General features: G+C 47.9%; 1 protein-coding gene across 3 annotated transcripts in view; it reads left to right on the forward strand.

Moving 5' to 3' along the window:
- Positions 1-25122, forward strand: part of ABR (ABR activator of RhoGEF and GTPase) — a 146019-nt gene extending 120897 nt beyond the window's left edge. For all 3 annotated transcript variants that reach the window (XM_087924469.1, XM_087924473.1, XM_087924479.1), the window contains 5 exons: positions 687-826; positions 2697-2831; positions 6436-6541; positions 13913-14060; positions 20077-25122. In XM_087924469.1, the coding sequence (XP_087780595.1) occupies positions 687-826; positions 2697-2831; positions 6436-6541; positions 13913-14060; positions 20077-20166 (619 nt within the window). In that variant the 3' untranslated portion in view covers positions 20167-25122. The remainder of the gene's footprint in view (positions 1-686; positions 827-2696; positions 2832-6435; positions 6542-13912; positions 14061-20076) is intronic.
- The last annotated feature ends 2800 nt before the right edge of the window (positions 25123-27922 follow it).

Consider the following 27922-nt stretch of genomic DNA (forward strand, 5'->3'; position numbering starts at 1 on the left):
GTGTGTTTGTGGGAGAAGGGCAACAAAGCAACAATATATATAGAAAACATATATGAAGATCCAGTTTAATCTCATGGTTAAGATGGTGCCAGGTTGCACACTGGGAGTCTGGGAGTTCTAGTTCCCACCTCAGGCGTGAAAGCCAACTGGGTGACGTTGGGCCAATCACCAGGAGACTGGGAGTTCTAGTCCCGCCTTAGGCATGAAAGCCATCTTAGATGACTTTGGGCCAATCACCAGGAGACTGGGAGTTCTAGTCCCGCCTTAGGCATGAAAGCCAACTGGGTGACTTTGGGCCAATCACCAGGAGACTGGGAGTTCTAGTCCCGCCTTAGGCATGAAAGCCAACTGGGTGACGTTGGGCCAATCACCAGGAGACTGGGAGTTCTAGTCCCGCCTTAAGCATGAAAGCCATCTTAGATGACTTTGGGCCAATCACCAGGAGATGGTGAGTTCAAGTCCCGCCTTAGGCATGAGAGCCAACTGGATGACTTTGGGCCAGCCTTTCTCAGCCCACCACACTTTACAGGGTTGGCATTGTAGGAGGAAGGAGATCTACCACCATGAATTATTTCTAAAAATAACACAACTGGGGAATTCTGGGAGTTGAAGTCCACATAGCTCAAAGTTGCTAGGGCACCTTCAGAATTCCTCTCTGACCCGCCGTGCTGTCTTTTCTCCCGCAGGCGTGAGCGCTCCAAGATCCCCTACGTTGTGCGCCAGTGTGTGGAGGAGGTAGAGAAACGGGGCATTGACGAGGTCGGCATCTATCGGATCTCAGGGGTGGCCACGGACATCCAGGCCTTGAAAGCCGCCTTTGATTCCAGTGAGTTTTCCTTCCTTCCTTCCTTCCTTCCTTCCTTCCTTCCTTCCTTCCTTCCTTCCTTCCTTCCTTCCTTCCTTCCTTCCTTCCTTCCTTCCTTCCCACTTTCTCCCTTCCTTCCTTCCTTCCTTCCTTCCTTCCTTCCCACTTTCTCCCCTTCCTTCCTTCCTTCCTTCCTTCCTTCCTTCCTTCCTCTCCTCTCCTCCCTTTTCCCTTTTTTCTCATCCCTCCTTCTCCCTCTCTCCCTACCTCCCTTTCCTTTCCTTTCTCCTCCCCCTATCCTTCCTTCCTTCCTTCCTCCCATTTTCCTTCTTTCTCATCCTTCCTTCTTTCCTTTTCCTCTCCCCATCCTTCTCCTCCCTTCCTTCTCTCCTCCCATTTTTCTTATTTTCCTTCCTTCCTTTCTTCCTTCCTTCCTTTTTTCCTTCCCACTTTCTCCCCTCCCTCCTTCCTTCCTTCCTTCCTACCTTTCTTCCTTCCTTCCTTCCCACTTTCTCTCCTTCCTTCCTTCCTTCCTTCCTTCCTTCCTTCCTTCCTTCCTTCCTTCCTTCCTTCCTTCCTTCCTTCCTTCCTTCTTTTCTTCTCACTATCTCCTCTTCCTTCTCACTTTCCCTCCTCCCTTTTCCCCTTCCTTCCTTCCTTCCTTCCTTCCTTCCTTCCTTCCTTCCTTCCTTCCTTCCTTCCTTCCTTCTTATTTTCCCTTCCTCCTTTTTCTTCCTTCCTCTCTCTTCAATATTTGAGGGGCTTCCTTCAGTGTTTGAGGAGCTGCCACAGGGAGGAAGGGGGTCAAGCTATTCTCCAAAGCCCCTGAAGGCCAGATAAGGAATCATGGATGGAAACTGACCCAGGAGAGATTCAACCTGGAAATAAGGAGAAACTTTCGGACTGTGAGAACCATCAATCCATGGAACAGAAGTTGCCTTCGGAAGTTGTGGGAGCTTCATCCCTGGAGGCTTTCAAGACTCCATCGGTCAGATATGGTGTAGGGTCTCCTGCTTGGGCAGGGCGTTGGACTAGATGACCTCCAAGTTCCCTTCCAACTCCGATTATCTGTTATCTCTCCTTCTCTCTTCCTTTTTTCCTTCCTTCCCCTCTCCTCTCTTCCTTTTTTCCTTCTTTCTCCTTCTCTCTTCCTCCTTTTTCCTTCCTTCCTTTCTCCTTCTCTCTTCCTTTTTTCCTTCCTTCCTTCCTGTCTCCTTTTCTCTTCCTCTTTTTTCCTTCCTCCCTTCCTTCCATCTATCTTGGGAAGTGTGCAAATGACGGTGCATGGCCTGCTCATATTCGAGCGTTGCCCCCCACCCTCCCCAAGTGGGAGGTTTTCAATTCAGCCAGCAGCTCTTCAAGCTCACATGGTGTTTGTGGCTGAAATGTTGAGATAGGCTGCCTCTAAAGATGGAGGTTTAAACCAGTGTTTTTCTACCACAGGGATTTTAAGATGCATAGACTTCAACGTCCAGAATTCCTCAGCCAGCTTTTAGACGCTTGGTGTCTGGCTGGGGAATGCCGGGAGCTAAAATACACTCCCATTAAAGGCATGGAATTCTGGGAGTAGAAGTCCACCCTTCTGAATTCATGGGGAATTCTGGGAGTTGAAGTCCACCCCTCTTAAATCACAAGGAATTCTGGGAATTGAAGTCCACCCCTCTGAAATCAGGGGAAATTCTGGGAGTTGAAGTCCACCCCTCTGAAATCATGGGGAATTCTGGGAGTTGAAGTCCACCCCTCTGAAATCATGGGGAATTCTGGGAGTTGAAGTCAGTTCACCATAAAGCATGCTGGCTGGGGAATTCTGGGAGTGGAGGTCTGTCCAACTTCAAGTTGCCCCCCCCTTGAGAGACAGCTGCTCCAAACCCAGGCTTGATTTGAACCCTAGACAGCAAAGACATCCTGGTGATGCTGAGCGACATGGATATCAACGCCATCGCGGGGACCCTGAAGCTGTACTTCCGCGAACTGCCGGAGCCCCTCTTGACAGACCGGCTCTATCCAACTTTTATGCAAGGCATCGGTAAGGACTTCCCTGCACCTGAATTTCGGGGGGGCAGGGGCGGGGGGGGCGGGGAGGATGCAAATATTTTTACTACTGGTTCTGTGGGCGTGGCCATGGGAGGGGGTGGGCGTGGCATTTTTTGCAGCACCCTCCCCCACCACGCTCCATTTTTGGGGGGTCTCCTGGGCCTCTGGGAAGCCTCCCAGGCGAGGCGGTAAGTCAGCAATGGGGATCCCAGCACAGCTGATTGTGGGAACAGCTGATCATCGGGAGGGAGGGTGAAAGAAAAGAAATGCCAGTTTGACTGGACTGGTAGCAGTTGTTTTTTTTCGTACTGATTAGGCCGAATGGTAACATTTTTATGACTGGTTCGCCTGGGGATTGGCCCAAAGTCATCTAAGATGGCTATCATGGCTAAGGCGGGACTAGAACTCTCAGTCTCCTGGTGATTGGCCCCAAGTCACCCAATTAGCTTTCCTGACGAAGGCAGGACTAGAACTCTCAGTCTCCTGGTGATTGGCCCAAAGTCACCCAGCTGGCTCTCATGACTAAGGCGGGACTAGAACTCTCAGGCTTCTGGTGATTGGCCCCAAATCACCCAATTAGCTTTCCTGACTAAGGCGGGACTAGAACTCTCAGTCTCCTGGTGATTGGCCCAAAGTCACCCAGCTGGATTTTGGGGCTAAGGCGGGACTAGAACTCCCAGTCTCCTGGTGATTGGCCCAAAGTCACCCAGCTGGCTCTCATGACTAAGGCGGACTAGAACTCTCAGGCTTCTGGTGATTGGCCGAAGTCACCCAATTAGCTTTCCTGACTAAGGTGGGACTAGAACTCGCCATCTCCTGGTGTTTGGTCCAAAGTCACCCAATTAGCTTTCCTGACTAAGGCAGGACTAGAACTCACTGTCCCCTGGTGATTGGCCCAAAGTCACCCAATTAGCTTTCCTGACTAAGGCGGGACTAGAACTCTCAGTCTCCTGGTGATTGGCCCAAAGTCACCCAATTAGCTTTCCTGACGAAAGGCGGGACTAGAACTCACTGTCTCCTGGTGATTGGCCCAAAGTCACCCAATTGGCTTTCATGCCTAAGGCGGGACTAGAACTCACAGTCTCCTGGTGATTGGCCCAAAGTCACCCAATTGGCTTTCATGCCTAAGGCGGGACTAGAACTCACTGTCTCCTGGTGATTGGCCCAAATTAGCTTTTCTGACTAAGGTAGGACTAGAATTCTCAGTCTCCTGGTGATTGGCCCAAAGTCACCCAATTGGCTTTCATGCCTAAGGCGGGACTAGAACTCACTGTCTCCTGGTGATTGGCCCAAATTAGCTTTTCTGACTAAGGTAGGACTAGAATTCTCAGTCTCCTGGTGATTGGCCCAAAGTCACCCAATTGGCTTTCATGCCTAAGGCGGGACTAGAACTCACTGTCTCCTGGTGATTGGCCCAAATTAGCTTTTCTGACTAAGGTAGGACTAGAATTCTCAGTCTCCTGGTGCTTGGTCCAGTCACCCAAGTCCACCAGTCTTAAAGTTGCCAAGTTTGGGGACCCCTTGCTCTAAACCAAAGCATAACCAATTTCATTTTGGGGAAAGTTTGCATTAGTAGAGACATTCCTTGACTTAAAACGGTTCATTCCAAGTTACAACGGCACCGAAAAAAGTGAGTTATGACCGTTTTTCCCACTTAACGACCATGGCGGCACGGGATCCTAATTTAGCTGCTTGGCCACCAACTCGTCTTTATGACGATCGTGCTGGAGTTACACAATCCCCTTTTGCGACCTTCCGAAAGCAAAGTCAAGGGATTTGCTTAACGACCGTGTGACTGGCTTAACAACTGCAGGGATTCACTTAACGAACCGTGGCTAGAAAGGTCGTAAAAATGGGGCAAAACTTGCTTAACCAATGTCTCACTTAGCAGCCGAGGTTTTGGGCTCCATGGTGGTCGAGGACTAACTGTAAAATAAGGGATTTCTTCCGTGCTGTTGCACTTGTTTACTCTAAAACGTGCTGGCTTGTTTTAAATCAACAACATCTGCTGGACATCTGGTTTCCCATCCCGCTTCCTGATTGGCTGGCTGGCCCCTTGCTCCCTCCTCCCTCCCATCCAGCATCTGGTGCGGATTTGGCAAATTTGCACCCTTGGAAGGTTTCCAGAATGAAACCAGTTTGTGGGTTTGCTCCAGACAAGGAATGATAAATTGAGACACTCAGAACAAAACAAATAAGAATATCGTGTAATGTAGAGCGGAGTAGGGTAGGGTAGGAGAGAATAAAGAATAAGAATTCGGATAGGATGGGATGGGATGGAAAATGAAAGGATAGAGACGAGGATAGAAAATGCAATAGAATAATATAGAATAGAATTAAGAATAGACTAGAATAGAAATAATAGAATAGAAATAAGCATAGGATAGAATAGAAATATGGATAGAATAGAAATAAGGATAGAATAGAAATAAGAATAGAATAGAATAAAAATAATGATAGGATAAGATGGGATAGAAAATGATAAGATAGAAAATAGCATAAGAATAATATAGAATAGAACAGAATTAAGAATAGAATGGAATAGAAATAAGAATAGAAGTTAGAATAGAATAGAATAGAAATAAGGTTAGAATAGAATAGAAATAAGGATAGGATAAGATGGGATAGAAAATGCTAAGATAGAATAGGATAGAAAATAGCATAGAATAATGTAGAATAGAATGGAATTGAATTGAATTAAGAATAGCCTCAAATAGAAATAAGAATAGAATAGAATAGAAATAAGGTTAGAATAGAATAGAAATAACGATAGGATAGGGTGGGATTGAAAATGATAGAATAGAATAGAATAGAATAAAGAATAGACTGGAATAGAAATAAGAATAGAATAGAAATAAGGATAGAATAGAATAGAAATAAGGATAGAATAGAATAGAATAGAATAGAATAGAATAGAATAGAATAGAATAGAATAGAATAATTTCCTGACAGTGAGGACAATTAACCAGTGGAACAGCTTGCCGCCAGAAGTTGTGGGTGCTCCAACACTGGAGGTTTTTAAGAAGAGACTGGACAGGCAATTGTCTGGAATGGTCTAGGGTCTCCTGCTTAAGCCGAGGGATGGACTAGAAGACCTCGAATCTCCCTTCCGGCTCTATTCAGAATGACTGATGGATTGAGCGCCCCAAGGGTCTGAATTTTGATCACATGACCCACCACCAAGGTTGCAACGGTCGTGTGAAAAATGGCCGTCAATCATATTCCCCCACCCCACCCCAAGTGTGGTTATAACTCTGAACCGTCCTTAAACGAATGGTTCTACGTTGAAAAGTACCCGTATAAAGGCCGATGAACGGAGTTTCCGGCTTCTGGGACTGCAAGTTGCTCTGTACAATGAAGTCAGAGCTCCCCAAACTTGGCCCCTTGGAGACTGGTGGACTCCCGATTCAGCAACAGCTGGCTGGGGAATTCTGGGAGTTGAAGTCCACCAGTCTTCAAGGGGCCAAGTTTGGAGACCTCTAAATTAAATCCATATCGTGGTGGGTGGGGGGCCCAATTGCCAGACCACCTACCTGTTTCCTTTCTCATTTCCACCTGTTTTATATATATATATATATATATTTTCTTCTTTATAGCACTCTCGGATCCCACAGCCAAGGAGAATTGCATGCTGCACCTTCTACGCTCCCTCCCTGACCCCAATCTCATCACCTTCCTCTTCCTCCTAGAACACTTAAAAAGGTGAGTTTTCCCTTCTTTTGTGGTTTTTTGTTTTGTTTTTCTTTTCATTGGTGTCTCTGGCACGTTCCCGTTTTCCACCCCTTGTTCCCGCTTCAAAGCTTCCCGGTGAATTAACGAGGGGGGGGGGAGTTCCTTGACTTAACGACCCCCACGGAGACCCACATTTCCTTTGCTAAGTGAGACATTGGTTATTAGGGGGGGGTTTGCCCCATCTTACGACCTTACTGGCCACCGTTGTTAAGCGAATCATTTCAGTTGTTAAATGAGGCCCACGGTTGTTAAATGAATCTGGCTTCCCATGTTGACTTTTGCTTGTCCCGAAGGTCACCAAAGGGGGTCATTTTACGACCTTTCTGGCCACCGTGGTTAAGCAAATCATTTTGGTTGTTAAGTGAGTCGCACGGTTGTTAAGTGAATCCGGCTTCCCCACTGACTTTGCTTGCCAGAAGGTCATATGAAAAGGCGATCCTGGGACACTGCAACGATCATAAATAGGAGTCAGTTGATGCTGCAACGGTCATAAGTGTGAAAAAAATGGTCATAAGTCGCTTTTCTCAGTGCCTTTATGATTTTGGTCACTAAATGAACCATTGTAGGAGGACCAATTTCACTGAAAACATGAAAAAAAAGCACATCTGGAAACAGCCAGGGTAAAATCTAACACGCTTGGACCGACATCACAAAAATAGAGCCGTAAATAAAAGTAAGAACGCTTTTTTAAAAATAAAAATGGTAAAAGAATATTTCCAAAGGCAGAGGAATGAGGGCGGTGGGGGGCAGAATTCCCTTTTAGCCTGGGGACATCACCCTTAATATTTTGCATTTACAGGAATGCAGAATTATTATTATTTTTTAAAATAAATTTTATTAAAGTTTTAGTTTTAAAAACAAATCAATTTACAACATTTGCAGTGCGTTGTGGCATTGACTTCTCCATATTCATTTAATACACACACACACACACATACATATGTACATCAATTACATTTACATTTTGCATTATCTTTTGTTCCTGTTATCTAACCAAACATACCATTTCTCCCAGACCACGTAGTATTTTTTTTTTCTTCCTTCTCCTGCAATTCCGTTGTAAGTTTATTCATTTCCAAACAATCCATATTTTTTTTAATTAACATATTATCTGTGGGACTACTCTCTGATTTCCAGTTTTGAGCATACGTTATCCTAGCTGCTGTCAATATGTGTATTATTATATACTCAATTTCTTTCTTGTAGTCATCTCTAATGAGAACATTTCATGCTTAAGTTCTATTTTTCCCCCCAGTTATTTCTTGCAGGCAAATCCTTATTTTGTTCTAAAATTTCTTTGCTTTAGAGCACAACCACCACATATGAAAGAAGGTGCCTGCTGTCTTTTTACATTTCCAACATATCGGGTTCAGACTTGGGTAGATTTTGATCGCGCTGGTGTTAGAGGCCAACAATGGAACATTTTGTAGAGATTTTTTCTTTGTACAGGGCTGCCACTGTTAATTTATAATTTTTCGTCCAAAGTTTTCCCAATCCTCTAGTTGTATGTTTGTATCTGAAATGTTTCATCCAGGCAATCATTATTATTATTATTATTATTTTCATTAAAAGGGGCAACTCCTAAACTGCATCCCCCATCAAAAATTTCAGGGCATTTGCACAACAGTGGAAAAGAGGAGAAATCCTTAACAGACGAAAATGTGATTAAAAAAAATATTAGAAATGTGCAGGAATGGATAGATTGACACTTACAATGAAGGAAAAGGAAGAACCTGAGTACTTTCTGACTTGGGGTTTATTTTATAAATGGTTCGCTGACAAAAACAGAAGTTAAAAACATGGAAAATGTAAGAAAAGAAACAATGGGGTAGAAAGGGGAGGCTTGCTCAAATGGATAAGCAAGTATCAGTATTATTATGATTGTTATGATAGAATGAATATTAATGTAAGAATATTAATGTAAACACTTTGATGGTTATTTTCTAAACCTTTTTGTATCCAGACAACAAACTAAAAATGGAATTTTCATATCTAACTAGCTCGATACCTGTGCTTCGCTACGAAGCTATGTGGTCCGGCTTAGTTTTTTGGGAGGAAAATAAGGGGATAAAATTTCTGCCTCTGCCTACCAGCGTGGGGGGTTGGACTAGATGACCTATAAGGTCCCTTCCAACTCTGATTATCTGTTATCCATTGGTATTTATCTGGCTAGCATCCTGTCAGTGTGAGAGAGAGTTGACGGCTGTTTGTAAACTGAAAGAGTATTTGCTGTGTGAGCAAGAAGACAGCAAGGAGCCTGGGCGTGGCTTAGCTCAACTGTTCTGCACTAAAGCTGCTTGGTGCTGTGAAACTGAAACTCAACTCCTCTGCTTGTGTTTTGCATTTGAAAGAGATTTCTTTCCAGGTGGGGAGGGGGAGTAGAACTCCTTAGCATCAGAGCGTGTTGTTAATAATAATAATAATAATAATAATAATAATAATAATAATAATAATAATAATAATAATATAGGAAATTTTAATGCTCCGATGGTCATTTCAAAAAATCCTTCCTTAGCAAGCACCTGGAAACCAAGAGGAACCTACAGGCCAATTTTCAAGTTTGTAGGTTTTACGGTTCTGGAGATTTTGTGATGATGTGTGAGTGGCATTTCGCAGGTAGATAGATAGATAGATAGATAGATAGATAGATAGATAGATAGATAGATAGATAGAAGATAGATAGATAGATAGATAGATAGATAGATAGATAGATAGATAGATATAGAGATGATAGATAGATAGAGATAGATATAGAGATAGATAGATAGATAGATAGATAGAGATATATAGAGATGATATAGATAGATAGATAGATAGATAGATAGATAGATAGATAGAAGATAGATAGATAGATGATAGATAGATGATAGATAGAGATGATAGATAGATAGATAGATAGATAGATAGAGATGATAGATGATAGATAGAAGATAAATAGATAGATAGATAGAGATGGAGATAGAGATTAGATATATATAGATAAATATAAAATAAAAAAACTTTATGAGAAAAAAAATTGCAGGACATTTGACCAAAAGAATTTACCTGTCTTTGCAAAGAAATTGTATTTTTGGGAAGGGGGGGGGTTGGACTCTGTTCAATGCTGCTTTTTAAAATAATAATAACAACAACAACAATAATAATAATAATAATGGGGGCACTAAGGCTGAGAGATCCAACTCCCTTCCCCAATTTAATGTTCGGGAGGGGGGGGGGGGAGTCTGCCAGATTTCCCCTGTCCTCGCTTGCACCTGGAATCTCCTGCTAAGGACACAACGTACCGCTTTACAAGCTGCGGTTTGGTGCCGGGCCCAGCTGGCTCCAGAAACACACCGTGGGGAATTTTGGAATTGAGGACTGGCATTGCACACTCGCCTCCCTCTGGTGAGTTTTAACCCGGCATGGAATGAGGAACTGCAACCGGCTGGAAAATTGGGGTGGGGATATGGAGAATTAATGTGGCTTGCAAGGGAATCCACGGGGGTCCCTCACTCAGGACTGGGGACATGCGCCGTTTGCACGTCTGTGTGGCAGGGCAGGGCAGGGCAGGTCTAAAGGGCATTCAGCTTGTCAGTATGGAGAGAAGACAGAGGTTGCACACCACTGTCTCTCGATGTGGATAGATTTGCTCCCTGGTTTCCAGGACGGGCTGGCTGTGATGTGTGTGTGTGTGTGTCTGTGTGTGTGTGTGTGTTGGGGTGCCAGTGAAGGAAGGGGTAGGAGATCTCCAAAGCCCTGAATTTGGGCAAGAGGAAAAGAAGATGGCAATTACAAAGGATGAATTTGCAATGGCAGAGAACAGGTGTTCATTCAACCTTGGGATCTTTAAGGCTTGTGGACTTCCACTCCCAGAATCCCCCAGCCAGAAGGCTTTAAGAGGGGAGGACTTCCACTCCCAGAATCCCCCAGCCAGGATGCTTTAAGAGGGGAGGACTTCCGCTCCCAGAATCCCGCAGCCAGGATGCTTTAAGAGGGAGGACTTCCACTCCCAGAATCCCCCAGCCAGGATGCTTTAAGAGGGAGGACTTCCGCTCCCAGAATCCCCAGCCAGGATGCTTTAAGAGGAGGACTTCCGCTCCCAGAATCCCGCAGCCAGGATGCTTTAAGAGGGAGGACTTCCACTCCCAGAATCCCCAGCCAGGATGCTTTAAGAGGGGAGGACTTCCACTCCCAGAATCCCCAGCCAGGATGCTTTAAGAGGGGAGGACTTCCGCTCCCAGAATCCCCAGCCAGGATGCTTTAAGAGGGAGGACTTCCAATCCCAGAACCCCCAGCCAGGATGCTTTAAGAGGGAGGACTTCCACTCCCAGAACCCCCAGCCAGGATGCTTTAAGAGGGTGGGCTTCCGCTCCCAGAATCCCCCAGCCAGGATGCTTTAAGAGGGAGGACTTCCAATCCCAGAACCCCCAGCCAGGATGCTTTAAGAGGAGGACTTCCAATCCCAGAACCCCCAGCCAGGATGCTTTAAGAGGGGTGGGCTTCCGCTCCCAGAATCCCCCAGCCAGGATGCTTTAAGAGGGGAGGACTTCCAATCCCAGAACCCCCAGCCAGGATGCTTTAAGAGGAGGACTTCCACTCCCAGAATCCCCCAGCCAGGATGCTTTAAGAGGGGTGGACTTCCACTCCCAGAATCCCCCAGCCAGGATGCTTTAAGAGGGGTGGACTTCCACTCCCAGAATCCCCAGCCAGGATGCTTTAAGAGGAGGACTTCCACTCCCAGAATCCCCCAGCCAGGATGCTTTAAGAGGGGTGGACTTCCGCTCCCAGAATCCCCCAGCCAGGATGCTTTAAGAGGGAGGACTTCCACTCCCAGAACCCCCAGCCAGGATGCTTTAAGAGGGGTGGGCTTCCACTCCCAGAATCCCCCAGCCAGGATGCTTTAAGAGGGTGGGCTTCCACTCCCAGAATACCCCAGCCAGCCTGCTTTAAGAGGGGTGGGCTTCCACTCCCAGAATCCCCAGCCAGGATGCTTTAAGAGGAGGACTTCCACTCCCAGAACCCCCAGCCAGGATGCTTTAAGAGGGGTGGGCTTCCACTCCCAGAATCCCCAGCCAGGATGCTTTAAGAGGGTGGGCTTCCACTCCCAGAATACCCCAGCCAGCCTGCTTTAAGAGGGGTGGGCTTCCGCTCCCAGAATCCCCCAGCCAGGATGCTTTAAGAGGGGAGGACTTCCACTCCCAGAACCCCCCAGCCAGGATGCTTTAAGAGGGGTGGGCTTCCACTCCCAGAATCCCCCAGCCAGGATGCTTTAAGAGGGGAGGACTTCCACTCCCAGAACCCCCCAGCCAGGATGCTTTAAGAGGGGTGGGCTTCCACTCCCAGAATCCCCCAGCCAGGATGCTTTAAGAGGGGTGGGCTTCCACACCCAGAATACCCTAGCCCCCCATGTTTTAACATGGCTGGGGAATTCTGGGAGTCAAACCCCAAAGATCTTAAGAGTTTTCAAGACTGGACATCCTGGCCTGCAGATAGTCCTTGACTGACGATCATTCATTTACCAACTGTTCGACGTTACAACAGCGCTGAAAAAAATGAGTTATAACAAGTTTTTCACACTTACAACTTTTGCACCCTCCCCGTGGTGATGCATTTAAAACTGACCCGTATTTATGACGGGGTTCTGGAAGGGTCCCCTTTTTGGGGCCTTCTAACCAGCAAAGTCCACGGGGAAGCCACTGCAGCGATTCACTTAACAACTCTCTGGCCGAGCAAGGGCTTAAAATGGGGGACAAAAGTCCCTTCACCACTTAGCAATGGGAAGTCTGGATTGGATTGTGGTCGTAACTCGAGAGTTACCTTTAGAAGGATCCCAACTGAAGTTGTATCATTTTGGGGGGAGGAAGGGGGGAGGAACAGCAGGAAAAGACATACATGGTTGGAAAAAACGATTCAGCTACGTATAGATCTAAAACCAGAAGTATTTTTGTTGGGTATAAAGCCAGCGGGCTATGATAAAGAGACTGTATATTTAATTTTGCACGTATTGACAGCTGCAAGGATTGTATTTTGCACCATGTTGGAAAAATGAGAACACTCTTATCAGATGAGGACGTAATTCGGAAAATATTAGATGGTGCAGAGATGGATAGTTTGACGTTAAAAATAAAGGACAAAGAAGACACAGAGTATTTATTACTTAACATGGAACAGATTTTATGAGTGGTTAGAAATAAAAAGGAGAAACTAGGCAAAGAAAGATTACTGTTATGTTTGAATGGAATACAAAGAGGGTTGATCATTATAAACAGGTCGATATAATTAACAGAATTATAAATAAGCTAATACAAAGAGAAATCTATTAAAAATTATTTTGTTATGCTATTATTATTGTATATACTAATTAGAATATACTGAGAAGTATGTGGGTTGTTACTTCTGTTTATTTTTCTTTTGCTTTTTCGTAATTAGAATTAGAATTCCTTTATTGGCCAAGTGTGTTTGGACACACAAGGAATTTGTCTTGGTTTTGCACCTCAGGGACCACCAAACTCATCATTTTAAATCCCATGGTCCAGAGACCCTGGGAAAATCCCCCAAAAGTCTGCATGAAAATCCCCACCCCGCCTTCTTACCGATCGATCGTTCTTTATTTGGGATCACAAGATACCGTCTCCAGCTCTGTTCTCAGAGGGAGAGGGAGAGACTTTTGGCTTCGTGCAAGGAAAGCAGCAGAAGCCGCAGAAGTCTTTCTTTCTCTCCCCCAAACTTCACCAGAAATAAGTCTTTGTGAGACTTGTCGCACCAACGCAACCTCTTGGAGAAGGAGGCCTTGCAGGGTCCCCAAGACTCATTTCTGGCAGAGTTTGGGGGAGAGAAAGAAAGACTTTGGCTGCTTTCCTTGCGTGCAGCCAAAAGCAGAAGAAGAAAGAAGCAGACAGAAGTAGCCCGGTGGTCGGGCCAGGCGTGTGGGGCGAATGGGGCAAGTTCCCCCCCCCGCCCTTTCCCCCTCCCCTCACTACCTCATGTTGTACACAATGCAAGCGATGCAAGCCTTGTGTTCCCGCGGGCCAAATGGGTGGTGCAGCCTTGTGTTCCCGCGCAACCTAGATTAATTGCTTTTGTGCGGGGACATTTCTCTGCAGACCACCAACATTTTCTTGCGGATCACCGATTGGTGACCACTGTCCTAAATGATATGCATTGTATTCAAAATGTTTATGAGTAAAAAGAAAACATATACCCACCCCAAAAAGAAAAGGAATAGCAGGAAGGGGAGGAGGACGGTTGGGAAAAGGTGAGAACTTAATTCCTTTCCACCTGGGCTTGGCTGGGAGGAAGGCTGAGATCGGCCCGGTTGGCGCCAGATTCTCACGGGCTTCTCAAACTGTCTCGTTGCCGCAGGGTGGCCGAGAAGGAGCCCGTCAACAAAATGTCCCTACACAATCTGGCCACCGTTTTCGGCCCGACGTTGCTGAGACCCTCGGAAGCAGAGAGCAAAGGACATGTCACTTTGGCCTCGGACATCTGGTCGCACGACGTGATGGCGCAGGTAAACCCCGGGATGGGAACGCTGGACAGTTGAGCAGCACGGTGGGGTGGGGTGGGGTGGAGAAGACCTCTCTGCTGAAGGTGGGGTCGTTCTTGGGGAGGGCTGAGCGAAAGAGGGACTTGCCCAATCATCCAACCGGTTTTCATGGCTAAGGCAGGGCTAGAACTCCCAGTCTCCTGGCGATTGGCCCAAAGTCACCCAGCTGGCTTTCATGCTTTAAGGCAGGACTAGAACTCCCAGACTCCTGGCGATTGGCCCAAAGTCACCCAGCTAGCATTCATACTTAAGGCAGGACTAGAACTCCCAGACTCCTGGCGATTGGCCCAAAGTCACCTAGCTGGCTTTCATGCCTTAAGGCAGTACTAGAACTCCCAGTCTCCTGGCGATTGGCCCAAAGTCACCCAGCTAGCGTTCATACTTAAGGCAGTACTAGAACTCCCAGACTCCTGGCGATTGGCCCAAAGTCACCCAGCTGGCTTTCATGCTTTAAGGCAGGACTAGAACTCCCAGACTCCTGGCGATTGGCCCAAAGTCACCCAGCTAGCATTCATACTTAAGGCAGGACTAGAACTCCCAGACTCCTGGCGATTGGCCCAAAGTCACCCAGCTGGCTTTCATACTTTAAGGCAGGACTAGAACTCCCAGACTCCTGGCGATTGGCCCAAAGTCACCCAGCTAGCATTCATACTTAAGGCAGGACTAGAACTCCCAGTCTCCTGGCCATTGGCCCAAAGTCACCCAGCTGGCTTTCATGCTTTAAGGCAGGACTAGAACTCCCAGACTCCTGGCGATTGGCCCAAAGTCACCCAGCTAGCATTCATACTTAAGGCAGGACTAGAACTCCCGGACTCCTGGCCATTGGCCCAAAGCCACCCAGCTAGCATTCATACTTAAGGCAGTACTCGAACTCCCAGTCTCCTGGCGATTGGCCCAGAGTCACCCAGCTAGCGTTCATACTTAAGGCAGTACTCGAACTCCCAGTCTCCTGGCGATTGGCCCAAAGTCACCCAGCTGGTGTTCATACTTAAGGTAGGACTAGAACTCCCAGTCTCCTGGCGATTGGCCCAAAGTCACCCAGCTGGCTTTCATGCTTTAAGGCAGGACTAGAACTCCCAGACTCCTGGCGATTGGCCCAAAGTCACCCAGCTAGCATTCATACTTAAGGCAGGACTAGAACTCCCAGACTCCTGGCGATTGGCCCAAAGTCACCCAGCTGGCTTTCATACTTTAAGGCAGGACTAGAACTCCCAGACTCCTGGCGATTGGCCCAAAGTCACCCAGCTAGCATTCATACTTAAGGCAGGACTAGAACTCCCAGTCTCCTGGCCATTGGCCCAAAGTCACCCAGCTGGCTTTCATGCTTTAAGGCAGGACTAGAACTCCCAGACTCCTGGCGATTGGCCCAAAGTCACCCAGCTAGCATTCATACTTAAGGCAGGACTAGAACTCCCGGACTCCTGGCCATTGGCCCAAAGCCACCCAGCTAGCATTCATACTTAAGGCAGTACTCGAACTCCCAGTCTCCTGGCGATTGGCCCAGAGTCACCCAGCTAGCGTTCATACTTAAGGCAGTACTCGAACTCCCAGTCTCCTGGCGATTGGCCCAAAGTCACCCAGCTGGTGTTCATACTTAAGGTAGGACTAGAACTCCCAGTCTCCTGGCGATTGGCCCAAAGTCACCCAGCTGGCGTTCATACTTAAGGTAGGACTAGAACTCCCAGTCTCCTGGCGATTGGCCCAAAGTCACCCAGCTGGTGTTCATACTTAAGGTAGGACTAGAACTCCCAGTCTCCTGGCGATTGGCCCAAAGTCACCCAGCTGGCGTCATACTTAAGACAGTACTAGAACTCCCAGTCTCCTGGCGATTGGCCCAAAGTCACCCAGCTGGCGTTCATACTTAAGGCAGGACTAGAACTCCCAGGGACTAGGTGAGTTCTAAGTGAAACTAGAACTTACAGTCACCCAGCGGGCTATGTCAAAGGTGGGACTTCCTATCCCTGGTGCCTTAACCTTAAAATCTGCTAATGGAACAGAAACTTTATGCATTATGAAACCATATTTACTCCCACAAAGACTTGGAAAAATTCTGATTGGTATCAGAAGAAGCCCCAAAATGTTTTATGCGCTCGTGTGTGTGCGTGTGTGTGTCTCTCTCCATCTGTGTGAATCGCCCCAAATCCAATTTGGACTTTCACAGCGGTTCAGAAAAAAAACAAACAAACCCCAATTTAATTCAATTCAGACTCTGGAATCGAATGGCTGTTTTTTGGGAATTAATGCCGGCATTTTCTTCCTTGCCCGAAAGGCTGTGAAATCAAACGAAGCGGTTGGGACTCCGTGTTCCTGACATTCAGAGTTTACTCCCTGCTGAGAACCGACCGGAATCCAATCAATCACAGCTGGGTTTCCAGAACAAATAGAAGTAGCCCTTGACTCAACAGAGTAACGGTGTTGGAAGGGACCCTGGAGGTCTTCTAGTCCAACCCCCTGCTCAGGATGGAAGCCCTGGGCTATTTCAGACCCCGGCTGAGCCCCAAATTTGCACTGCTGAGCGAGAAAGTTGTTAAGTGCGTTTTGCCCTGGTTTACGACCAATTCTGCCTCCCTCCGTTTGCTGTGCTCAATTGGCAGCTTCTGGTGCAGCCCGTCAAGAGGTGCAAGGCTGCATTCCTCCCAAGTAGTCTGGCTGATCTCCTTTGCTCCTGCCTTTTCTCTGCCCTACCTGTTCTTGGATCAGGTACAGAAGGCAGTTCTTCTTCTTCTTCTTCTTCTTCTTCTCCTTCTTCTCCTTCCTCCTTCTTCCTCTTCTCCTCCTCCTCCTTTCCCTTCTTCTTCTTCTTCTTCTTCTTCTTTCTTCTTCTCCTCCTCCTCCTTTCCTTCTTCTTCTTCTTCTTCTTTCTTCTTTTTCTTCTTCTCCTCCTCCTCCTTCTCCCTCTTCTTCTTCCTCTTCTCCTCCTCCTCCTTTCCTTCTTCTTCTTCTTCTTCTTCTTCTTCTTCTTCTTCTTCTTCTTCTTCTTCTTCTTCTTCTTCTTCTTCTTCTTCTTCTTCTTCTTCCTCTTCCTCCTCCTCCTCCTTTCCCTTCTTCTTCTTCTTCTTCTTCTTCTTCTTCTTCTTCTTCTTCTTCTTCTTCTTCTTCTTCTTCTTCTTCTTCTTCTTCTTCTTCTTCTTCTTCTTCTTCCTCCTCCTCCTCCTCCTTTTCCTCCCCTTCCTTCCCCTTTTTTCTTCTTCTCCATTTTTGTTCCTTCTCTTCTTCTCCCTTTTCTTTCCTTCCCTCCCTCCACCTCCTCTTTTTTCTTATCTTCCTCTTCTCCATTTGCCTTCTCTTCCTCTATCTCAATCTTTTCCTTCTTTCCTTCCTTTCCTCCTCTTCCTTTTCTTATTCTCCTTCTCCTCCTCTTCTCCATTTTTTCTTCCTTCTCTTCCTCTTTGCTTCAATCTTTTCCTCCCTTCTTTCCTTTCTTCCTCCTCCTCCTCCTCCTCCTTCTTCTCCTCCTCCTCCTCCTCCTTCTTCTCCTCCTCCTCCTCTTCCTCCTCCTCCTGCTCCTCCTCCTCCTTCTTCTTCTTCTCCTCCCTCCTCCTCCTCCTCTCCTCTTCCTCCCTCCTCGCTGACTGGCTTCAGCTACATGCCTTCTCCACTGGAAGCCTTGGGCTGGCCTGCTGCAGCTGGCCGTCATCCAAATCCTTCTCAGCCACCTGCTCGGAGCCATTGACCATCTCAGAATGGGATGCTTAGACCATGGACTCTTGGCCCGCCCCGCCTTCATCTCCCCCCCCACAAGCCTCAGGCCCGTTTTCCAAAGTATCTACAAAAAGATGTGGAGACTTTGGAAAAAGTGCAGAGAAGAGCAACAAAGATTATTAAAGGCCTGGAGACCAAAACATACGAAGGACTGCTGCAGGATTTTGGTTTGGCCAGTCTAGAGAAAAGGAGGATCAGGGGAGACATAATAGCAGCCTTCCAGTATCTGAGGGGCTGACCCCAAAGAAGAGGGAGTCAAGCTATGCTCCAAAGCCCCTGAAGGCAGGACAAGGAACAATGGATGGAAACTGATCAAGGACAGAAGCAACCTGGAATTAGGGAGAAACTTCCCGACAGGGAGGACAATTAACCAGTGGAACAGCTGGCCACTAGAAGTTGTGGGTGCTGCAACACTGGAGGCTTTTAAGAAGAGATTGGACAGCTGCTTGTCTGGAATGGTATAGGATCTCCTGCTTGAGGATGGGGTTGGACTAGAAGACCTCTGAGATCCCTTCCAACTCCTATTCTATTCTATTCTATTCTATTCTAGTCTAGTCTAGTCTAGTCTAGTCTAGTCTAGTCTAGTCTTTATCTATTCTATTCTTTATCTATTCTATTCCATTCTATACATTCTATACAACCAGTTTTCTTCCTCTGCTGGCCCTCCATGGCTCATGGGCCCCTTCATCCAAGAAGCTTCTTGGGCTCTGACCGGATGGTGGGGAAGGGAAGGATTGGTGCTCCTTGCAGGCAGCTGGTCATTTGCCTCCTTTGAGAGGGTCCTTGAGGCCACTTGGAGGTTTATCTGGGTCCTCAGATAAAGGTCTTTTGAAGATGTTTCTCTTCTCATCCAAGAAGCTTCTTGGGCTCTGACCGGACGGTGGGGAAAGATTGATGCTCCTTGCAGGCAGCTGGTCATTTGCCTCCTTTGAGAGGGTCCTTGAGGCCACTTGGAGGTCTGTCTGTGTCCTCGGGGTCACCTGAGTGGTGCAAATGGTTCCTGGAGTCTCCCAATTTTTTCCCTCTGGAAATCCATTCCTGCTCCCAACACCCTTCCAAGGCTGTTCCTATCCCAAATTGTATAGCTAAAAGTCTTCAAAAGAAAAAAAACCAGAAAGTCCCTGTTGCCTCTTGAAAAAAAAATCACCTTTGAGACAACCACGACCTGGATGACGGAGAATCTCTACAGACTTTTAGCTATACAATTTGGGATAGGAACAGCCTTGGAAGGGAGACTCCAGGAACCATTTGCACCACTCAGGTGACCCTTAGGACACAGACAGACCTCCAAGTGGCCTCAAGGACCCTCTCAAAGGAGGCAAATGACCAGCTGCCTGCAAGGAGCATTAATCCTTCCCTTCCCCACCATCCGGTCCGAGCCGAAGAAGCTTTTCGGATGAGAAGAGAAACATCTTCAAAAGACTTTTATCTGAGGACACAGATAAACCTCCAAGTGGACTCAGCGACCCTAGAAAAGGAGGCAATTGACCAGCTGCCTGCAAGGAGCATTAATCCTTCCCTTCCCCACCATCCGGTCCGAGCCGAAGAAGCTTTTCGGATGAGAAGAGAAACATCTTCAAAAGACTTTTATCTGAGGACCCAGATAAACCTCCAAGTGGACTCAGCGACCCTAGAAAAGGAGGCAAATGACCAGCTGTCTGCAAGGAGTCTAAATCCTTCCCTTCCCCACCATCCAGTCAGAGCGGAAGAAGCTTCTTGGATGGGAAACGAAACCTTTTTCTGAGGACCCAGATGAACCTCCAAGTGGCCTCAACGACCCTCTAAAAAGGTGCAAATGACCAGCTGCCTGCAAAGAGTATAAATCCTTCCCTTCCCCACCATCCAGTCAGAGCCGAAGAAGCTTCTTGGATGAGAAGAGAAACATCTTCAAAAGACCTTTTTCAGAGGACCCAGATAAACCTCCAAGTGGACTCAGCGACCCTCGAAAAGGATGCAAATGACCAACTGCCTGCAAGGAGGATCAATCCTTCCCTTCCCCACCATCCAGTCAGAGCCGAAGAAGCTCCTTGGATGAGGAGCGAAACGCCTTCAAAGAAAAACCAGAAAGTCCAGTTTTGCCTCCTGGGGGCCGGGGGGGGGGAAGCCCCTTCGGGACCCAGAACTTAGTCCCTCTTCCTGACATCTGGAGGGACAACTGGGGAAGCGTCCAGGGTGTGTGTGTGTGTGTGTGTGTGTGTCTGGAAGTTGTCACGTGTATGAACCCCGCCCTTTTTGTCTCACCTGTCTCTCTCTTCTTCTTCCTCCCCCTCCCTCCCAGGTCCAGGTGTTGCTCTACTACTTGCAGCACCCGCCCATCTCCTTCGCCGAGCTGAAGCACAACGCACTCTACTTATCCACGGATGTGTAGCGGCGGCGGATGGTGTGTGTGCGTGGCCCTGTTCCGTGGCCCGTTAATCGCCGTCTCCGTTTTTTTTTCGGAAGAAAGGAGGGTCTCCTGGCCACAGGCGGCTTCTGGACGCTGACAACCCCACCTCTCCAAGGAGGGCTCTTTGGGGTGGGGGAGGACCCCCAACTCTCCCTCCGGATTGTTTTGTACGAGTCTTTTCCCAGCTCCTCCCTTCTTCCCTCCCTCCGAGGAGCCCGCCAGCTCTTTCCTTCTGCGCAAGGGGGCCCCCCGCTTTCCGCCCTTCCGACGCGGGCCGGAGTCGTTCGGACGGCACGTCTCCCTTTGGGCCTGCGGAAAGGGAGCCACGGAGAAGAGGATCGGGGTGCTGGTGGTGGTGGTGGTGGTGGGGTGTGTGCTGGGGCCTCGTGGGAACGTCCCGCGCTTTTCCCAGAACCGTTGTCATCTTCTGGGTTGCTTTCCCTCCCGTGCGTATCGAGGCTTCTTCTGTTTGCTCCGTCCGTGGCTGTTGCATGAATGGTACTTCCAGTTCGGTTTTGCTTTCTTCTCCTTTCCTTCTCCCTCTTCCGTTCATCTTCCCTTCTTTTCCCTATTTCCTTCCCTTTTCTCCTTCTTCCCTTCCCTTTCTTCTCTTCTCCTTGCTTCCATTTCCTTTTTCCTTCCCTTTTCTTCGTCTTCTCTTCTTCTTCTTCTATTCTGCTTTTTTCTTCTCTTCACCTCCCTCTTCCCTTCTCCTCCCTCTTTTCCTTATTCTTTTTGTCTTCTTCTCTTCTCCTTCTCCCTCTTCCCTTTTCTCCTTCTCCCTCTTCTTTTCCTCTTTCTTTTCTCCTTTCCTCTTCTCAGTTCTCCTTCTTCCCTTCTCTTTTTCCCTCTTCTTTTCTTTCCTTCTCCTCTCTTCCTTTCTTCTTCTCTTCTCCTTCTCCCTCTTCCCTTTTCTTTTCCCTTTTCTCCTTCTCCCTCTTTTCCTTTCTTTTCTCCTTTCCTCTTCTCAGTTCTCCTTCTTCCCTTCTCTTTTTCCCTCTTTTTTTCTTTCCTTCTCTTCTCCTCTCTCTTCCTTTTTCTTCTCTTCTCCTTCTCCCTCTTCCCTTTTCTTTTCCCTTTTCTCCTTCTCCCTCTTCTTTTCCTCTTTCTTTTCTCTTCCTCTTCTCCGTTCTTCTTCCCTTCTTTTTCCCCTCTTCTTTCCTTCTCTTCTCTTCTCCTCTTCCTCTTTCTTCTTCTCTTCTCCTTCTCCCTCTTCCCTTTTCTTTTCCTTTTTCTCCTTCTCCCTTTCCTTTTCCTTTCTTTTCTCCTTTCCTCTTCTCCGTTCTCCTTCTTCCCTTCTCTTTCTCCCTCTTCTTTTCTTTCCTTCTCTCCTCCTCTCTCTTCCTCTTTCTTCTTCTCTTCTCCTTTCTTCTCCCCTTCCCTCAGCTCTGTTCTCCTTCTCCCCTTCTCCCTCTTCTTCCTTCCTTCCTTTCTTCTCTCTTCTCCTGCCCCTTTCGCTCAGTTGTCTTGGCTGGTGGGTCCAGAGCCTGACCTTGGCGCTCTCTTCCTCCCTCAAGGCAAAGTTGCACGGTCTCAAAATGGTGGCCTCAAGGAGGCCTAGTCCAACCCTGGTTTCTATCCCGGTTTATTTTTATTTTTTATTTTTTTAATTTGTGTGGGTGGGTGTGTGCTTCACCCCGGCGTTCTCCTCCGTAGAGCTTTGGAGCTGTGCACGGCGCAGCCGAGCATCCATTACTTCGCCCCCAAAGCTCACCCTGGAAGCGGAACGAAGAGGCGGTGGCTTTCCTCGCTAGACTTAGACGTGCCGGTTGCGGCGCGTGCCTGTGTGTATGATGTACGTGCGCGCGTGTGTGTGTTTGTGTACAAGAAAGAAAAAACACCTCCAGGTCTGTTGTTCCCTCTCAGTAATACTCAGTGGGTTATTGAGACCTAACTCGTCCTGCATCCCGATAATACAAAACAGGATTTATGGGGGCGTCTGAAATTCAGGAATATTCGGCCGGCTGAGGAGCTGACTTCGGAGGATGGGAAGAGGGGCATTTTTTGTTTTTTTCCAGCGGCCAAAAAAGGGGGTTTCTGGCTGGCCTCTACCCTTCTTCCAGACGAAGACCCCAACTTCAGGGCTGGGAGGTTCAAAAGGCCATCGTTGCAAAATGGACGTCATCTTATCCGGCACGGCTGTCGGGAGTTACCCCCCCAAAAAAGAAGGGGGGGACGGATTTTTCACCCCTTTAAGAGTTTGGCTGTCTTTTCTTTCTCTCTTCGGGCTGGGCAGAGAGAGAACGGAAAAAAAAAAAAAGGTTTCCTCTAAAATGCAGCTAAGCAAAGCAAAACACACAGCCCCAACTTCAAAAAAACCCAAAACAAACAACCATCCCTCCCCAATCAAACCAGGATCAGAAACGTTGGATCAGCCCAGGATCTGGGTCCATAAGGGTGGGGTTGTATTGAATTGCACATCCATTCTGTTTGGTTCAAAGGACCAGGGAAGGGATAGAAAAGTATATACTATAATTTTATTTTATTTTTATTTTTCATTTTTCTTGTCAGCTGTATGGAATCACCTAGGTGTGAATCCGGGCGTCTGTGTAAATTTGTTAGTAGGTAAAATACAGGTAGTCCTCGGCTTACGACGTCAGTGGAGCGAACCCTACCTTCCTGCTGCTAAGCAAGACATCGGTTAAGTGAGAGGTTTTTTTTTCCCTCCGTTGAACGTTTTTTTGTTACGGCTGTTCATCGTTGCAGTTAGTTGCAAAGTTTGTAAGGTGATGGTTGGCTTTGCTCGTGGGCAGGGTCGCAAAAGGGGGGACACTGCAACCGTCCTAGGTAGGAGGAAGTAGCCAAGGGCCTGAATTTTGGATCCCGTGACTGTGGGGAGGCTGCTGCCAAACGGTCGTAAGGGTGAAACGCGGCCCTGAGTCCCTTTTCTCAGGGGCATTGGAACGGAGGGCGGAGCTGGCGTCGCGACGTTACGGCATGCGATCTCAGACCTCCGAGATCGCAGCCGATATCTTTGCCCCTGGACGGCCCAAAGGGATCTAAACCGTCCCGAAGAGACAGCGAAAGTGAGGAGCACATCCTGTCAATCCCAGGGATACCGCAAAGTCCCTGGTAGATCCAGGAGAAGCTCTTCTTGACAGCGGCAAAGAGGCAGCCATTAAAGTTGCTGAAGTTGGAAAGTTGATTTTTTTTTTATTAACATCCTCGCTTACGGGATGTCCTGTATCCCTGGGAGGCCCCTCCGATTTCCCCCATAGGACCATTATTTCCTGACCAGGCCCGTCCTAGTAACTCATCCTCGGTGCCCCCCAACCAAAGAGATTATTCCCACATCCGTCCTGCACATTTATAGGGTACTCAATAGTAGTAGCTGAGAGAAGGATCTCGGAGTCCTGGTGGACAATCATTGAAAAATAGGAGCCGGCCGTGTGCAGTAGCAGCAGCCAAAAAAGCCAACACAGTTCAAGGCTGCATTAACAGAGGGATAGAATTAAAATCAGGTGAAGTGTTAACACCCCTTTGTAAGGCCTTGGTAAGGCCACACTTGGAATAATGGATCCAGTTTTGGTCGCCACGATGTAAGGAAAAGATGTGGAGACTCTGAAAAGAGGGCAGAGAGGATTAGGGGACTGGAGGCTGAAAGATACAAAGAACCATTGCGGGAATTGGGTATGTCTGGTTTAAGGAAAAGAAGGACCAGGGGAGACAGGATAGCAGTCTTCCAGTATCTCAGGGGCTGCCCCAAAGAAGAGGGAGTCAAGCGATTCTCCAAAGCCCCTGAAAGGCAGGAGAAGAAGCAACGGGTGGAAACTAACCAAGGAGAGACGCAACCTAGAATTAAGGAGAAATTTCCTGACCATTAGAACAATTCATCAGTGGAACAGCTCGCCACCAGAAGTTGTGAATTCGCCAACACTGGAAGTTTTTAAATAAGTGATTGGACAACCATTGGTCTGAAAGGGTATAGGGTTTGGCTCCTGAGCAAGGGGTTGGACTAGAAGACCTTTAAAGTCCTTTCCAACTCTGTTATTCTCTTCTGTCTTGCCCTCAAAGGGGAAAGCGATGTGTCCCCATTCAGGGACCAAACATATCTGACTGGCAGCGGGTGGGATTGCACGGCTGGCTGATTGCTTTTACAGGTGGTCCTCGACTTAACGACCCCAATTGGGAGCAGGATTTCCGGTTGTTATGCGAGTCGTGCAAAATTTGTCTTTTTTTTTTGGTCCACGGTTGTTAAGAGAAGCACTGCCGCCGTTAAGTGAAATCGCGTGGTCGTTAAGCGAATCCATCTCGCCCCCCCATACCCCCATTGGCTCTGCTCGTCACAAAGAGGGATTGTGTGACCCCAGGATGCTGCAACTGTTGTAAATAACATGGCTGTTGCCTAAATTTTGATCGGGGGAATGCTGCAACGGTCATAAGTGTGAGGACCTGGCCGTAAGTGGGGTGTGTTGTTTTTTTTCCCTTCAGTGCTCTTGTAACTTCGAACAGTCGCTAAATGAAGCCTTGTTACCGTAGCTCTGACTGCATTGAGCTCCTTTGACTACAAAGCCTCCCATGACGGACGAAGTCGCTTCTATGAAAAAGACGTAAAACATTTCCTCTCCCCTGTTGTGTTGTACACAACTGTCCTTTTTGGGGGGTGTTTCCCCAGAAAAAGTGGGAGGCAGAGGAGAAAAAAAATGGGGGCCTCTGGGAGCTGAGAACTGGCTGAGAAACTTTGGGGAGCGCTATCGGAATTCAGAAACCTCTACGCAAAAACACAGAGAGGCGGTTGGGCGTGCGTGTACGGTACTTGCGAGGTTACGTGTACGTGTGCGTGGTGGTTCTGTTCGGTTGCGGGTTACTTTTTTTCTCCCCACCCCTGTAGATGACAAAACTTCCATGGATGGAAGAAAAAAAACACAAAAAACTTATGTCGAAAAGATTAAAAAGATGTTAATAATAAATGCAGAGGCCATAGGTTTGCATACATGACTCGGGGAGCGCGTGTGGTTTTTTTGCATCCGATTCTAACGAGCACCACGACTTCGGTTGCATTGGCGCATTTGGGTGGGAGGTGGGGGGTCATCCCGGCGAGAGCAGGGGTGTCCAATACAAGACCTTCAAGGGGGCTTAAAATCTGGCCCGCTGGACCGGTGTGGACATATCAAAGGACTGGCTGTCGGGGGTTCCAACATGCACCCCCATCTAGCCGCATCTCTCAGAGCAAAAAAAAAAATTAATTCATTAGGAGTCGACATGTTGGCCTTTCCTGGTTGTAGCCGACTCTAAAGACACATCATTCATTTCCCTCTTGACCCCGGTCTTCCCCCCCCCCCACAGACCCCCCCTGGATGTATATTCTCAGGGGTGGGATTCAAAGTTTTAACAACCGGTTCTGTGGGCGTGGCTTAGGGGTTGGGCGTGGCTTGGCGGTCATGTGACTGGGTGGACGTGGCTTGGTGGTCGTGTTATTGGCTGGGTGTGGCCAACTCAGGATCACTCACATCGAGGCACACATCTCTTCACCTGGCCCCTCATGACGGTGGGGATGCTGCAACAGTCGTAAGTGTGAAAAACGGTCATAAGTCACTTTTTTCAGGGCCATTGTGACTTTGAATGGTCACTCCACACAAGCAAAGGAGGGAAAAATACTTCAGAGAAGTTCCTGAGACAGGAAGTCTAGTCCTGCCAAGAATGTAATAAGGGTTAACAGAGAGGCAGTTTCTGTAAGCAACACCAGAATGTTTCCTTCCTGCCTTCCTTACAGGATTAGCCCTGTAATTTCTTCTAACAACCGGTTCTCCCAACTGCTTAGAAGGTTAACAACCGGTTCTAGCGAATAGGTGCGAACCGGTAGAATCCCACCCCTGCATATTCTCCAATGGGACACATCCATAGCCAAGAGTCATCAATCATGCTCTCCAGTAATAATCTTGTGCGCCAACAGCTTCGGCTGCCTAGCAATTATCTGAAGCATTTAAGGAATGCACTGCTTTCCCCTCCCACTCCCTGCCTGCTGGCAACTAAAAAGACCAAAGGAGTATTGTTTAGTGGACACCGGCTGGCGGTGCCTATGCCAAACAAAATGGGCTATGGGGGAGGGCTGCATGGCCCGTTTTCGGCCTCCCCGGCCTCCAGCAGCACTCCGCCAGGCAAAAAACCAGGCCGCACAGACGGGTGCACCGCTACCGATTCGTACCATTTTGGGCGAACCGGATGCTAGTTTTACATCTGGTTCACCTTGCCGGTAGTTACGACTGGTTGGCCCCACCTACACCTCCCCTCCCCGCTCACGAGTCCCCACATAGCCTGTTTTGGAACTCAGGTAAGTACAGGGTCCATGCAGAGGCTCGGGGAGGGTGAAAAACGGGTCTCTTGGGGGGCTCTGGAAGGCCGGAAATGGACCTGTTTCCGGCCTCTGGAGCCCTGGGAGGGTGAAAACGCCCCCCTGAATTTTGGTCAGGTGACCACGGGGATGCTGCAACGGGCTGTGTGCAAAACGGTCCTAGGTCACTTTTTTTTCAGTGCCGTTGTAACTCCAAATGGTCACTAGACGAATTGTTGTCAGTCAAGGACGATCTACATTGTGACTATGCCCATGTAGCCAGTGTCAATAAAAACACGGATGCCCTTCGGGTCTGTAGAAATTCTCCGTCATCCAGGCCAGGGTTTTTTTTCAAGAGCCATCTGGACTTTCTGTTTTTTTTCTTTGGAGACGTTTTGCTTAAAACGAAGCGACGTGGTCATTCCAAGCGTTGCAGGAATAGTGGAAAAGCTCTTCAGCCAACACAACCTACGTGCGCACGTCAAACCCAAGGATGCACTAAGGCAGAGAAGCTTGTCTGAAACGTCCAGACATGAACTGAGCCAGGTGGTACATAGGCGGTCCAACGCAGTGAGATATGTGCAGTTTGGGGAAATAAAATAACCACTTCACCAACGCACGGCACAACATAGGAGAACAAACCCTTGCAGGAATAAATCCTTGCAGGAACTGGGTATATCCAGTCTGTTGAAAAGAAGGACTAGGGGCGATAGGATAGCAGTGTTCCCGTATCTCAGGGGCTGCCCCAAAGAAGAGGGAGTCAAGCTATTCTCCAAAGCCCCTGAAAGGCAGGACGAGAAGCAATGATTGGAAACTAACCAAGGAGAGGAGCAACCTGGAATTAAGGACAAATTTCCTGACATAACAATTAGTCAGTGGAATAACTTGTCTCCAGAGGCTGTGAACGCTCCAACACAAAGTTTTTAAGTTGTTGGGATGACCCTTTGTCTGAAGCGATGTAGGGTTTCCTGCCTAGGCAGGGGGTTGGACTAGAAGACCTCCAAGGTCCCTTCCAACTCTGTTATTCTATTATTCTAAACCCAACAGGACAAGAGAGTTAAAAGACAAAATCCACCTGCATTTAAAAGACAGAGGCTGCTCTTCTGAAGACTTTTTTTTACAGAGAAAAGAAAACTGGTTTGAAAGAGGGGGTCCAAGAGGCCATCTGTGTCCAAACTGGAACACAGGGGGAGGGATAGGACCCCATCTATCTCCAGTCTGCAACCCAGTCCTTTCAGCGGTTCCAAGAAGGCTCCACCCCCACAATTTGCACCGCTCAGGTGACCCTGAGGACACAGACAGACCTCCAAGTGGCCTCAAGGACCCTCTCAAAGGATGCAAATGACCAGTTCTGTCTGCAAGGAGTATAAATCCTTCCCTTCCCCACCGTCCGGTCAGAGCCGAAGAAGCTTTTTGGATGAGAAGAGAAACATCTTCAAAAGCAAAAAAACGAACCAGAAAGTACAG

Source organism: Pseudonaja textilis, chromosome 1, assembly GCF_049901715.1.
Source record: "Pseudonaja textilis isolate UNSWEBS1 chromosome 1, rPseTex1.2, whole genome shotgun sequence".
NCBI classification, from domain to species: domain Eukaryota; kingdom Metazoa; phylum Chordata; class Lepidosauria; order Squamata; family Elapidae; genus Pseudonaja; species Pseudonaja textilis.